General features: G+C 36.7%; 2 protein-coding genes across 3 annotated transcripts in view; one reads left to right on the forward strand and one right to left on the reverse strand.

The window, feature by feature from the left end:
- Window positions 1–12,495, forward strand: part of LOC306844741 (alpha-1-syntrophin-like) — a 32,261-nt gene that overhangs the window by 2,948 nt on the left and 16,818 nt on the right. For both annotated transcript variants that reach the window (XM_079377104.1, XM_079377105.1), the window contains exon 2: window positions 8,298–8,483. In XM_079377104.1, the coding sequence (XP_079233230.1) occupies window positions 8,298–8,483 (186 nt within the window). The remainder of the gene's footprint in view (window positions 1–8,297; window positions 8,484–12,495) is intronic.
- LOC306844740 (uncharacterized protein) lies at window positions 1,640–6,436 on the reverse strand. The gene is made up of 2 exons (XM_079377103.1): window positions 6,375–6,436; window positions 1,640–5,338 (listed from the first exon to the last, which is right to left on the reverse strand). The coding sequence occupies exon 2, from the start codon at window positions 5,177–5,179 to the stop codon at window positions 2,312–2,314; it is 2,868 nt and encodes a 955-aa protein (XP_079233229.1). The 5' UTR covers window positions 5,180–5,338; window positions 6,375–6,436; the 3' UTR covers window positions 1,640–2,311.

The raw sequence follows: 12,495 nt of genomic DNA on the forward strand, positions 1-12,495 counted from the left end.
TGTTTAAAGGGTGTGTGGCCGAGTATGGTGACCCATATTCAGAATTTGTGCTCTGCATTTAACCCATCCAAGTGTACACATGGTAGTGAACATACACCCGGAGCAGTGGGCAGCCAATGCTGTGGCGCCCGGGGAGCAGTTGGGGGTTTGGTGCCTTGCACAAGGGTCTCACCTCAGTCGTGGTATTGAGGGTGGAAAGAGTGTTGGTTATTCACTCCTCCCACCTATAATCCCTGCCGGACCTGAGACTCAAACCCACAACCTTCGGGTTACAAGTCCAACGCTCTATCCACTAGGCCACAACTGGATCAAATCAATAAATGGTTGATACAAAAACTACAGCAAACTTGGGGTTCTTTAATTGCATTTTTATTTTTAATTGCATTTAATATTTTTACTTTGTAGCACTACTATTACTACTGTTTTTAATAATACTAATACTAATTGTTGTTGTTTTATTATTATTATTATTATTTTTATGATTATATATAAAATTGTGCAGCCCTACAAAACTGCAGCAAACTTGGGGTTATTTAATTGCATTTAAAAGTAGCATTTTAAATTCCAATTTATATCAAAAAATTGCAATGATTTTGCTGTGGAGTGCATCTGCATAGAAAACAAAAATAATATGGGAAAGTTGATAAATATTTTTTGAAAAGTATACTTTAACCAACTCAGACCTCTTTCAGTAAACGGTTTTAAAAACTCTTTCCACTTTACAGTTTTCATAGGTCACATTTCCACTCTTTTCACTATAAATTAATATTGTGTTTTACTGTGATTAATATTAAATAAAAAATAAGAAATATATTGCAATAATACTTTTCCAGAGTAAAATATAAACAATTAGTATTTAATAAAAATTATTTTATTTTTGACAGCTGTAAAATTACAATACTAATATTTACATATGAATTTCTTCCTTTTTAAATGTTAAACCATCAACTATTTATTTTGGCAGTTTGCGACAAATAAATGTATGCACTGCCGTTTTCAGAGTGATTTTTCTTTTACACGTATACAACTCATGATAACAGTGTTTCAGCATCTCAGAGTGCCTCGATTCACAGTAAATTAACCAAGCCACTCTTAGATGCCGAAACATTATATTGTGAGGGCAATCTTCATTGTGAAACCAGCAGCGCACACGCGATTTGATTATTGCATTAAACCAACCATATCACAATATCAGTTTTGATATATTGTGCAACCACAAATTTGACACTAACACCCCCGGTTTCACAGACGAGGTTTGAGCCTATAAATGTAAGTCTGAGCTGTTTCAACTAAAAGAAACTTGCACTGAATGATCTTAAAATATATCAGTGCCTTTGTTTTGTCTTAAGATGCACACCAGTAATGTATTTGTTTAAGGCACGTTTATAAAAATTACTTAAATGTCCTAATTGAACTATGGCCTAATCCTGGCTTAGTCTAAGGCTGTCTGTGAAACCAGGTCATAGTATTTAATAGTTCAACAGACCAGCATTGATTGGAGAGAATAGTTAGAATGGGAACTGGTATCTGCTACCTAGGCTCATTGGAGATACGTGCCTCTATATACATTTCTGCAAAAAACATACCTATTTGTACGAATCATTGCTGTTTCCAGTTGAAATGAATACAATAGGCAGTGAAACACTGACAACTTTTATTCCTTTTACATTTATTCATTTAGCTGACGCTTTTATCCAAAGCGACTTACAATTGCTATATATGTCAGAGGTCGCACGCCTCTGGAGCAACTAGGGGTTAAGTGTCTTGCTCAGGGACACATTGGTGTCTCACAGTGGATTCGAACCCGGGTCTCTCACACCAAAGGCATGTGTCTTATCCACTGCGCCACCACCCTTTTCTAACAAGGTATGATTTGCAGGTACAGATTTGTGATTAATAAAGCCTAATGTTTACACAATTACTTGCAGAATATTATGTTATGAAAAATCTTTACATCCTGCGCAATTTGAAAACTGATACTTTTGAATGTTGTCGTCACATATACTGCTTCATATGCATTAGTTTTCTAATTCAGTAGATTTGTTTGGTAGCTCACATGATAAGGTGTTGCACTTGATTGATGAAGAGCTCCGGTACGAATCTCGTGAAACTATGGTTTGACAAAACAACTCAAATCCACATAAGGAAGTTAAAATAGCATGGCTGCATCAACAAATGTGTTTTATATCACTTTTGCATTTGTTAACAATATTGGGTAGATTTAGGGTTGGGTTTGGTGTAGGGGTATATTATTTTCCAACTCAATAGAACTTTAGCGACACAACACAATACAATCACACTACACTGATCTTTAAATATGATCTTCGTCCTTTCCCGAAAGGATCTGTCTGTCCTCCATGTTCTCTTTAGATTCAATGGCCATTTTGAGTTTCTGCCAGAACGCTCGAGTATCTTCTCCAAGTTTGGGGCGCCGTAGATACGTCCGCTTCTTCACCAGCTTCCGCATTCGGTAATACGGCGAAAGCTGGTGCGTGGGAATATCCTCGAGAAAAACTAAAACCAAAACATCTTTCTGTTCATCAAAAAGTCTGAAGCTGGCTAACTGGATCTCATGCGAACACCAAACGCTCTTCAGGTAGTTGTGCGTGATCAGGCAGACGGTTTTGCGGCTGTTGTATATTGCGTCAATGATGTTATCGATAATGGTCTTTCCTGGCTGGAAGTCTCGGTGATGAAGGCACAATCTCAAGCCGTGTTGATCCTCAAGTTTGGGCACAAGTTCTTCCAGAACCCATGGCTCCTCTTGAACATTGTACGAAATGAATGCATCATATTGGAAATCCAGATTATTTGAGTTTTGTTTCCTCTTTTTGTCATTGAGGAAAGCTAAAAATAGGTAGTATGCATAGACCAGTTGCCATTTTAGGAAGTGGTAGATAAATGAAACGACTAGAGTGAGAATGACAATGGAAGAGCTGTAAACAAAGCAGATGAAGTCGTAATTCACATTGCAGGATTCAGTGTTGAAGGCCGCCAGACTCTTTCCGCTTAAAGAAAGGGGATAGCGACATTCGTACCTGTTCAGGTAAAGCACCTGCGTTTTATTGTTCTTGACAGCCCAGTCGATGAACCAAGCGTTACTGCAGTCGCACGTGAAGCTGTTGTTTTGCAAGTCAAGCACTTTGAGTTGAGAAAGCGATTGGATGAAGGTTTTGTTTATAAACTGAAGGTCATTCGTACTGGCCCGTAGGATCGTCAAATTGGAGAGATTTGCGTCGACTAAGAAGTCCAAAGACTTAAGGTGAGTCCGACCCATCGTAATCTTATTTAGGCCTGATATTGGCTGGAAAAGCCTGGACGTCAAGGCATTCCTGTTCTCGAAATTATTACTTGTCAAATCTAAGTAAGTAAGCTTGGGAGTGCAATTAAATGTGTCCACATGTAAATTCTTAACATTAAGGTTCCCAGCAAAAAAGACTTGCAAGTTTTTGAGACCTTTCAGGAGGTTTGAAGGAATGTTGTTTAAGCCTCGACGTTGACTGTTAATCTTCAAAACTCTCAGTTCAGATAACAAGATGAATGGTGGACTTTTTAGCTCCTCTTGAGTCTGGTATGAGATGTAGTTGCCACTCAGATCTACACTCTGTAGGTTAGGTGTACCAGCGAACACAGCATGGTTTCCTAGAGTTCTGTCTGTGATTTTGTTAGATGCAAGATGCAACTCTGCTAAATTTATCAGTCCTGCAAAAGCATATGGATAGATATTTAATATTTGGCTATCTGAGAGATGCAAGGTCCGAAGGGAATCCAGAGTTTTAAAAGAGTGTTTTTGGATGGCACTCAACTTATTGTTATTCAAATCCAGGTATTGTATGTTTTGGGGGCCGTATCTAAAGGTGTCCCTGACCGTTAACATACGATTACTGCTCAAAATGAGCTCTTCGAGATTTCCTAAATCCTTAAATACACATGCATTGATTGTCACAATTTGGTTCTTGTGCAAATAGAGTTGCCTTAACTGCGTCAGATTCGCAAAATCAGAGCAGTCAAGGCTTTCAATGCTGTTGAGATGAAGATCGAGGACCTGTAAGTTGGGGAGAACCTGAAGAGTGCCGTTCAGTTGCGTCAGAAGGTTCTTTTGTATTCGTAACTCCGTCAAGTTGGCTAGGTGTTCGAATGACGACTTATAGATTCTCGATACTCTGTTGTTTCTCAGGTGCAACTCATTCAAAAGTGCACACGGTCTAAACATGCTATCAGTAAGTACAGCAAGTTGGTTGTTCTCCAAGTGGAGAGCCCTCAGACTGGGAGAACATGCCTTCTGTAAAAACGTCTCCACCTTGAACCCCTTCAGACCATCCAGTGCCATCCAGGTCACAGAAGGGAAATTCTGCATTATATAACCTAGCTGGTTCTCTTCAATGTGATTCCTACTGAGGTTGAGAGTCTTAACTGTGTTCAGGAACGCCTTGTCTAGAATAAACCAATCGGAAGTATCAGTCTGGAAACTGGTTGACAAGTCCAAGTACTCAAGACCAGGAAAGATGTTTTCTGCCATCTTGAACACTGTCAAGGGATTCATCGACAGATCCAGCTTTTTCAAACCAAAGAATGCCGATGGGATGTCGCTTGAGTTGAAAACTCTGAAGCCGTTCTTTCCCAAATAAAGTTCCTCCAGATGTGGTACTTGAAGAAGAGGATGGAGTTTGGAAATGTGCTTCAACTTGTTACTGGTGAAGTTTACGAGCCTCAAATTCGAAAGTGTCGCAAGCGACTGGTTTTCAATCGTCTCTATGTAATTCGAGTCGAGTCTTAAATAAATCAGATTAGCAAGACCGTTGAGCAGTTTTGTGGTCACCATTTTGATTTTATTGTGGGACAGGTTGAGCTCTTCCAGGTTTGTTAGGTCACTCAATGCATTGGCGTCTATTTCATAAATCCTGTTGTGAGATATGTTTAAAATTATCAGATTTGAAAGTCTAATGAAATCCCCTTCGAAGATCCGATGGATGGCATTGTAGGAAATATCCAGATTGACAGTGTTGTGGGGTAACGGTGAAGGTGTTTTCCTGTAGCCCATCCTGTTGCACAGCACCTTCAGATGCCCAGAATATTCATAAGGGAAATAAATGGTGCAGTTACCAAAAGAAAAGCCATCGGTCAGGTTTGTGAGGAAACAACAGTTCAAAACGAAGAGAACTGCAGAACTTTGCCTCATTTTTATGTTTTCACCCTTTACTTGCAGTGTGAACTCTGTAAATAACAGAAGTCTGCAATGGTTTCGAAGGGAGATAATGAGGCGTGTACAAGACCTTAAAATAGACTTCCTTATTTCTCAATCTTGATTGGTTGTCTCAAACAGTGCCTTGATCTTCCCCTGTAAGACACATTTTTTGTTTAAAAACACTATTCTTTAACATTTTGATATGTCCACTTGTCTAATTGTCTAATGATTTGGGAAAGCTATTATAGATTCAGGAAAGTGAGAAAATTATGCTTGAAAGTCAACAAAAAGACCAATTTGTTACCATAACTGATAATTATACAGGGTTTCTGCGGGTCTTAAAAAGTCTTATTTCACCTTTCAATAAACTAAAAAGGTCTTAATCAAAGCAGAAAGCCTTAAATTCTTAAGTCAGCGCAATGCATGCATGAATTTCTAAAAATTAACATCATCTTCTGTATTTTTATCTTGTTTTCTAATACAAATATAAAATATTTTTATCTTGTTAACTTATACAAGTTTCGGTAACACTTTACAAAAAGGTTCATTGGTTAATGACTTTATAGTTAACATGAACTAAGAATGAACAATACTTCAACAGCATTTATTAATCTTCAACATTTACTAATACATTATTAAAATCAAAAGTTGTGCTTGTTAACATTATTTCCTCTTCGAATGGGAACTCAGACACAGCGTCTCGTTCCACTTCTCAGGGGGACCATGGTTGCATGTGCATTGTGAATTAAAATGTACTAACAATGAACGACTGTATTTTCATAAACTAACATTAACAAAGATTATTAAATACTGTAATATATTGTTTGTTCATGTTATTTACTTTAACTAACAATAACTTATGGAACTTTGTTGTAAAGTGTAACCCAAATTTCTAAACGTCCTTAAATCAAAATAGATTTATGTAAGATCCAAAATATAATAGATATGAAGATATGAAGTCATGTTTTCTGAGAAATAATACAACATGCTCTTTAAATTTTACTTTGTCTTAAGTTCTAATTGTAACTTCATAACCCCTGCAGTTTTTATTGTACATTGTGCATTTCGATTTATTGGAAGCTACTTTTTTGTAAACATGTAAACTTGCATTTTTATCAAGTGTAAACATCTTTCTTTCTTTTTTTTTGCAGTATCTCCACAGTATTACAAATATAAGAAAGATCCCTACCTTGTTTGTCTATATTTCTCAGTAGCAGCATGACATGCAACCCAGTATATCAGAGATCTATGACAGTGTTTTAGTAGTTCCCTCTGTTTTAAAGCAGAATTTTGAAGGTTGTGACGTCACTGCTGTACTATCTGCGTGTTTGCAAGTTTCGTCATAATTTCAACACCACAGACTGTTTGTAACGGGGCGAACAAGACGTGAGACGTGCGGATCCAAGTGCAAGCTTTTATTTATAAACAGTCAATAAACAGGCAGGGTCAAACAACGGCAAACAGGTATGGTACGGGCAAGACACAGAGCAATCCTAGGGCTAGCGAGAGTCGGCCAGGTATACGAGCAGTAGTCCAAGAGAAGTGCAAACAGAGTACAAACGGCAAGGCAAAGGATAAATCCAGGAAACACGGGAAAGAATCAAAACACTAGAAAAACACACAAGGCAAGACTATGACAACAAAGTGGGTTCCGTATCGCAGCTACAACTAGGAGAGTTATAAATGCAGAACAACACTGGAACTAAACAGAAAAACACAGAATGGCTCGGTAAGGCAGCTAACACTAGGGGAGTGATAAACACAATACAATACTCGGCAGAGAGGAAGAGGATGTCCATGGTTATGTAGGGTGTGTGATCAGTGCAATCAGCTGTGTGTGTCGTCAGTGCAATGGATGATGGGAATTGTAGTCTGAGGTGGCGTGCAACAGTTAGTGTGGTGCAAGAGTCCATGTGGTGAGCGAGTGACCTCTGGTGGTGAGTTAACGGAAGTTCATAGACAAGATTCATGACACTGTTCTTCTTGTCAAGGTTTGGTTTCTGTTTAGTTTCTGTTTGTCCTTATTTGGTCGGTTTCCTATCATTAGTTAATCATCGTTTATTCCATTCACCTGTCTTGTATTAATCTTGTTTCCTCATTAGTTTGTGTTCTTTATAAGCCTTGAGTTCAGTAATCTTCTTCATCGTGTCTTAAAGTTATGTTTCTGCTGTTTATCCTGTGGTTGAATACGTTTACACCATTAAAGAACCTGATTATTCTGAATCCCTCATCTTCCTGCTTTCCTGAATCAGCGTCGCGTTACACTTCTTTGTCATTACATGATTTAAAAAAGACTTGTTAGTCAGCAGAGGTGTTCTTACTGCATTAAGTAAAAACATAGAAGAGAAATATATTTCTTAACTTATCAAATAGATCTTTTAAATTGCACATTGCATAGTTTTTCCATTATATGATGGTCGATTTAAACATTCATCTTTGTGTTTTCAGTTTTTGAGTCTGACCTTATTGAATATGCATTTCTAGGAGTCTCCCTTCCAGATGCAAAATTTATGGGAGGAGAGAAATTACTCCCTCATCAAATTATGCTCATCAAATTACTGTTATTTGCGCCATTATTTAACACCCAAAAAAGCATGTCTTAAACTATTTTGCGCTTGAAATGGATGCAATTTGTTGCTAGAAGGAGACACTGCAGAGAACAGAGAAAGGAGATGATTTTTTCCACACGTTTGAATTTATTTGGAATGCTAGAAGAACACGAAAATATCATTTTCCAAGCCGTTATTTTTAATTTGCTTCAGGAAATAAAAGACAACTTGTAACCCTCAACTAGGGGTCACACAATACCAGGCCCATCAAAACATTTTGCAACTTTTTGGTCTTCGGTTATTTTCAACCTACTATGGCTTCTTTATTTCTTTATTTGCGGCTGCTCTAATTTGTGCTGCGCTTGGTATATTGTGTTGGTCGATATGTAAATGAGATGTTGTGTCTGTGTTCTTTAATATGCGTGTTGTTAGTAAATCACCCGCAGAAATTTCCACACCCATCAGTGGTCTTTTGGAATTGTGCTCTCGCACTAATTTGTCCTGTTTAGTAAAACTGCATGGCCCTCATTTACCACACGTGTTAATATATGATGTTTTAACAGGTGGTAAGGAGAATAAGATGCCCATCCTGATCTCAAAGATCTTCAAAGGGCTGGCGGCGGACCAGACGGAGGCTCTTTACGTGGGCGATGCGATTCTGTCCGTGAACGGGTGCGACCTCAGAGAGGCCACTCATGATGAGGCTGTTCAGGCCCTCAAGAAAACTGGCAAGGAGGTCATTCTGGAAGGTAAGATGGAGCGGATTGTTTGACTTTAAGGAATAGATCAGCCAAAATGATTAGTATTATTTTTTTTTACTGGTTTTGGTTCTTGGAACACAAAAGGTGAATATTTATGTTAAGATCTTGATCATTCTTTTACATGTAATAGTGGGCTGTCAAGCTCTGGAATGACAAACACCATGCATATTTCTCTTCTGAAGTCATACAGTACATTAGGGGATTAGGCCCAAATTTAACTCATTATGTGCTGGAAATCATGAAGGATTAACCCTACTGTAACTCTTCTTTTGAGTCTGATGGTTAACTAAAACCATTTAAAAATAACATTTCATTACTTGATACAAAATAACGTATTTTGTTTCAGCTACAGTAGTTGCCAAGGCAACATTTTGTAGTTTTTGTTTAGTTTACCTTGAAGTATTAAAATAAACTGAAATTAAAAATAATAATAATAATAATAATAATAAAATGTTTAATTAAATATGTTACTTGATGTGAAAAAAGTTAACATTAAGTGAAATAAATAAAATATCTAAAAAATAAACCGATTGGATTACAGCTACAGTAGTTGCCAAAGCAACAGTTCTCTTTTTTGTTTAGTTTGACTTAATAACTAAAAATAAAGAAACTAAAAATAATAAATGAAAACGATATATACCTATTTAATAAAAAAATATGGAAATAAAATCTCATTCAAAATATTGGCTAAACCTATTATACTTTTGATTCAGTTCATTTGGTCTGAATGATTCATTCACCAATCAGAATGATTCCTTGACTCAATGATCCACGTACAGTTCACTGGAGCGGAGAGTCATCTCTGAATTTGCACAAAAATCTGACTTGGAATATGGAGTCATATTAACCACTTATATGATACTTTTATGGTATTTGTGTCATTTTGGAGCTTGACCCACTCATTCACTTTAAGCCTTTTACAGCAGCTGGCATTGACCAACTTTCCTTTTTTAGTTTGCACACTGTTTCCATTCTCTCTTTCTCTTAGTGCAGGGGTCAGCAACCCTTTTGACATGAAGTGTTCAGATGGGAAACCATCAGACCTTAATAACTGCACACAAGTGTTTGGAAGTAAAACTGAGCATGAGTATATCAGTGAAAGATAATTACATTAATGCACATCTTTAAAAGGCTTGATGGAGTCCATAATGGAAGATGGGCTGTATAGTTTTTATGAGCCTGTACGTGTGCGTGAGATCCCTGCAATGCCATATCAGCATTTTAGCCCCTTTAAGAAGGCTCTTAAGCGCCAATGATGCAGGAGTGAATGGGGTTTGCATGCAATGCTGCTCTCAGGTCCTACTTATGAGTTCAGAATTCATAATTACGATGAGATGTACGTTCAGTGATTTTTGGACTGGATGTTTTGACAATTTCATATTATTTTTTAGCACTATAGCACAACACAATGAAGAAATGATGCACATTAGGCTGTGTGCTTCAAAAATCATTTCCCTAATATTTCTGTTTTGTTTTTCATACAAAATATTTACACATTGTATATCATTTTAAATATACTTTTATGTATAAGGCTTACATGATTAGAAGAAGAATTAATAATTACATTTGCATTGATAATTTACATTTATGCATTTAGCAGACACTTTTATCCAAAGCAACTCACAAAAGAGGAACAAAATAAATAATTTGGAAACACGTTACAATAAGGTTTCATTTGTATTAGTTAACAACATTAGTTAACTAGTTAACATGAGCAACGCTTTATTGAACAAGCATTTATTAATGTTAAGTTTAATGTTTACTAATACATTATTACAATCAAAAGTTGTATTTTTTAGGTTTAACTTAAATTCTTTAAATAACTAAAACTAATAAATAAAATTGATAAAAACTACAGACATATTTTAAAAAAAGTAATACAAACAAAATTACTTAAACATTAACTAACATTAAAGTGCAAAAATAAATAAATAAATCAAAACAAATTCAAAATAGTAATGTTATCTAATAGATTAGCTAAATAAATGAAATGTTTTTCATTAAGAAGTACACAAATTAAATGCAGACTAAATTAAACAGTCACCATACAGATTACTTTGTTCAATGAAAACTGGCTTGAGAGAGTCACAACAGGAACGATCGGAAGCATAAAAATTCATGTCATCCGTTGCAGCTTTTTCCACCATGCTTGGGCACAAAAGGCTTGATTTTTCACACACACACACACACACACACACACGCACGCACGTGCGCACACACACACACACACACGCACGCACGCACGCGCGCACACACACACACGCACGAGCAGCTCAGACTCTTACAGTGGTTTCTATCTCAGGCATTTACTCTCTTCTGCTTAGTGAGTTTTCTGTTTGGTTCTGCTTTCCTTTCTGTTTCCTTCTGCTTTTCTCACTCACATGCTTCACCACTGAGGCAATCAGTCCTGCTTGATTAATTCGTGCTGGATCATACTGTGGATGTGGAGAATAATCTCTCAGACACACACATTTAACATCTGATCAGGTTTACTGTTGTGTTTATTTCTCTGGCACCTTTTGTCTCAGACATTTCTGTCTGTCGTTCTTGTTGAGAGTGGGAGGGTTTTCTCCTGTGACATTTGAATCTAACAAATCAAGCATGAAGGTTTGTGACCTTCAGCTGCTCCAGATTTATTGACTATAAAATTCATCATTCATGGGAGAATATGTGGGTTTGAGTTCTTGTCTAGCTGAGAAGGATTCAGTGAAGGATCCTTTCTGTGCAGAATCATTGGGAATCTTCTGCAATCTCTCGCATAAATGCATCATTCCGCCTGATTTAAAGACTAAAGTAAACAGAATCCTTCTGATTCCACATGTTAACACCATGTCCAAACCAGACGTGACACGACATGCTTCCAGTGTTAAGTCATGTTTCTGTTCTGTTCTGCATGCTTGACAAAATCACAGCCAATAAGAATGTTTCATATCTGCAAATATAAATTTCACTCTATCAATTTATGTTATCACATCAAACGTCTATTTGTTAAATGTTAAACACAAGAAAATTACTAATGATCAAAAGTTTGGGGTCAGAAATTAATACTTTTATTCAGCAAGGCTGCATTAAACTGATCAAAAGTGAGAGTAAAGACTTTTATAATGTTACAAAAGATTTAAAATAAATGCTGTTTTTTGAACTTCCTATTTCTCAAAGAATCCTGGAACAAAATGTATCAAAATATGAAGCAACTGTTTTCAACATTGACAATAATCAGAAATGTTTCTTGTGTCACGTATCGGTTTCCTTTCAGTTCTGTTTTGCCCTTATTTGGTAGTTCCTGTCCTTGTTTAGTTAATGATTCATCCTATTCACCTGTCTTGAGTTAATTATCTCGTTTGCTCCTTTGTTCCTGTTCCTTTATAAGCATTCAGTTTTGTTCTAGCCTTCGTCGCGTCTTAATGTTACGTTGGTGTGGAAGACTTTGTTTATTGGAACTTTTGTGTCATTAAAGCCTATTTTCCCGAACTTCCCCGTTTCCTGCTTTCCCTGGAGCATGTTACGTTACATCTTGAGCAGCATTTTATTCAGAGTGGATTGCATACTGTTTACTCTAATAGTATGTGATATATAGAACAATATTATACTCTTATACAGTAATATGCCATGCAATTTAATGCAATTGACGTCAATTGTTTTGCATTTTTAATGCAATTAAAAGTGAGAAAATCAAATCAAGTACGTTGCATTGTGGGATACAGTATGCTGTGATCATGTACTCAACATTTTGGCGAATGCATATCATCCAAGCATTCCATGCATGTGTAATATTCACAAACTGTATACAGTATACTACAAAAATAGTCTGAGTAGCATGCTATTCTGAACATATCTCTGGTCAAATGCTGAGATCCTCCACCCTGCTGCTCTGCAGAGACACAAACTGAACGCATGACTTCATTCCAGGTCAGATCTTCATACTTGTGGCCAAATTGAATATTTGCACTTAACTAAATTAAAATCATAAGCACTTCCAGCTGTTTTTATGGCTTCCAGT

The sequence above is a fragment of the Barbus barbus genome (assembly GCF_936440315.1).
Source record: "Barbus barbus genome assembly, chromosome: 25".
In the NCBI taxonomy this organism is placed as follows: domain Eukaryota; kingdom Metazoa; phylum Chordata; class Actinopteri; order Cypriniformes; family Cyprinidae; genus Barbus; species Barbus barbus.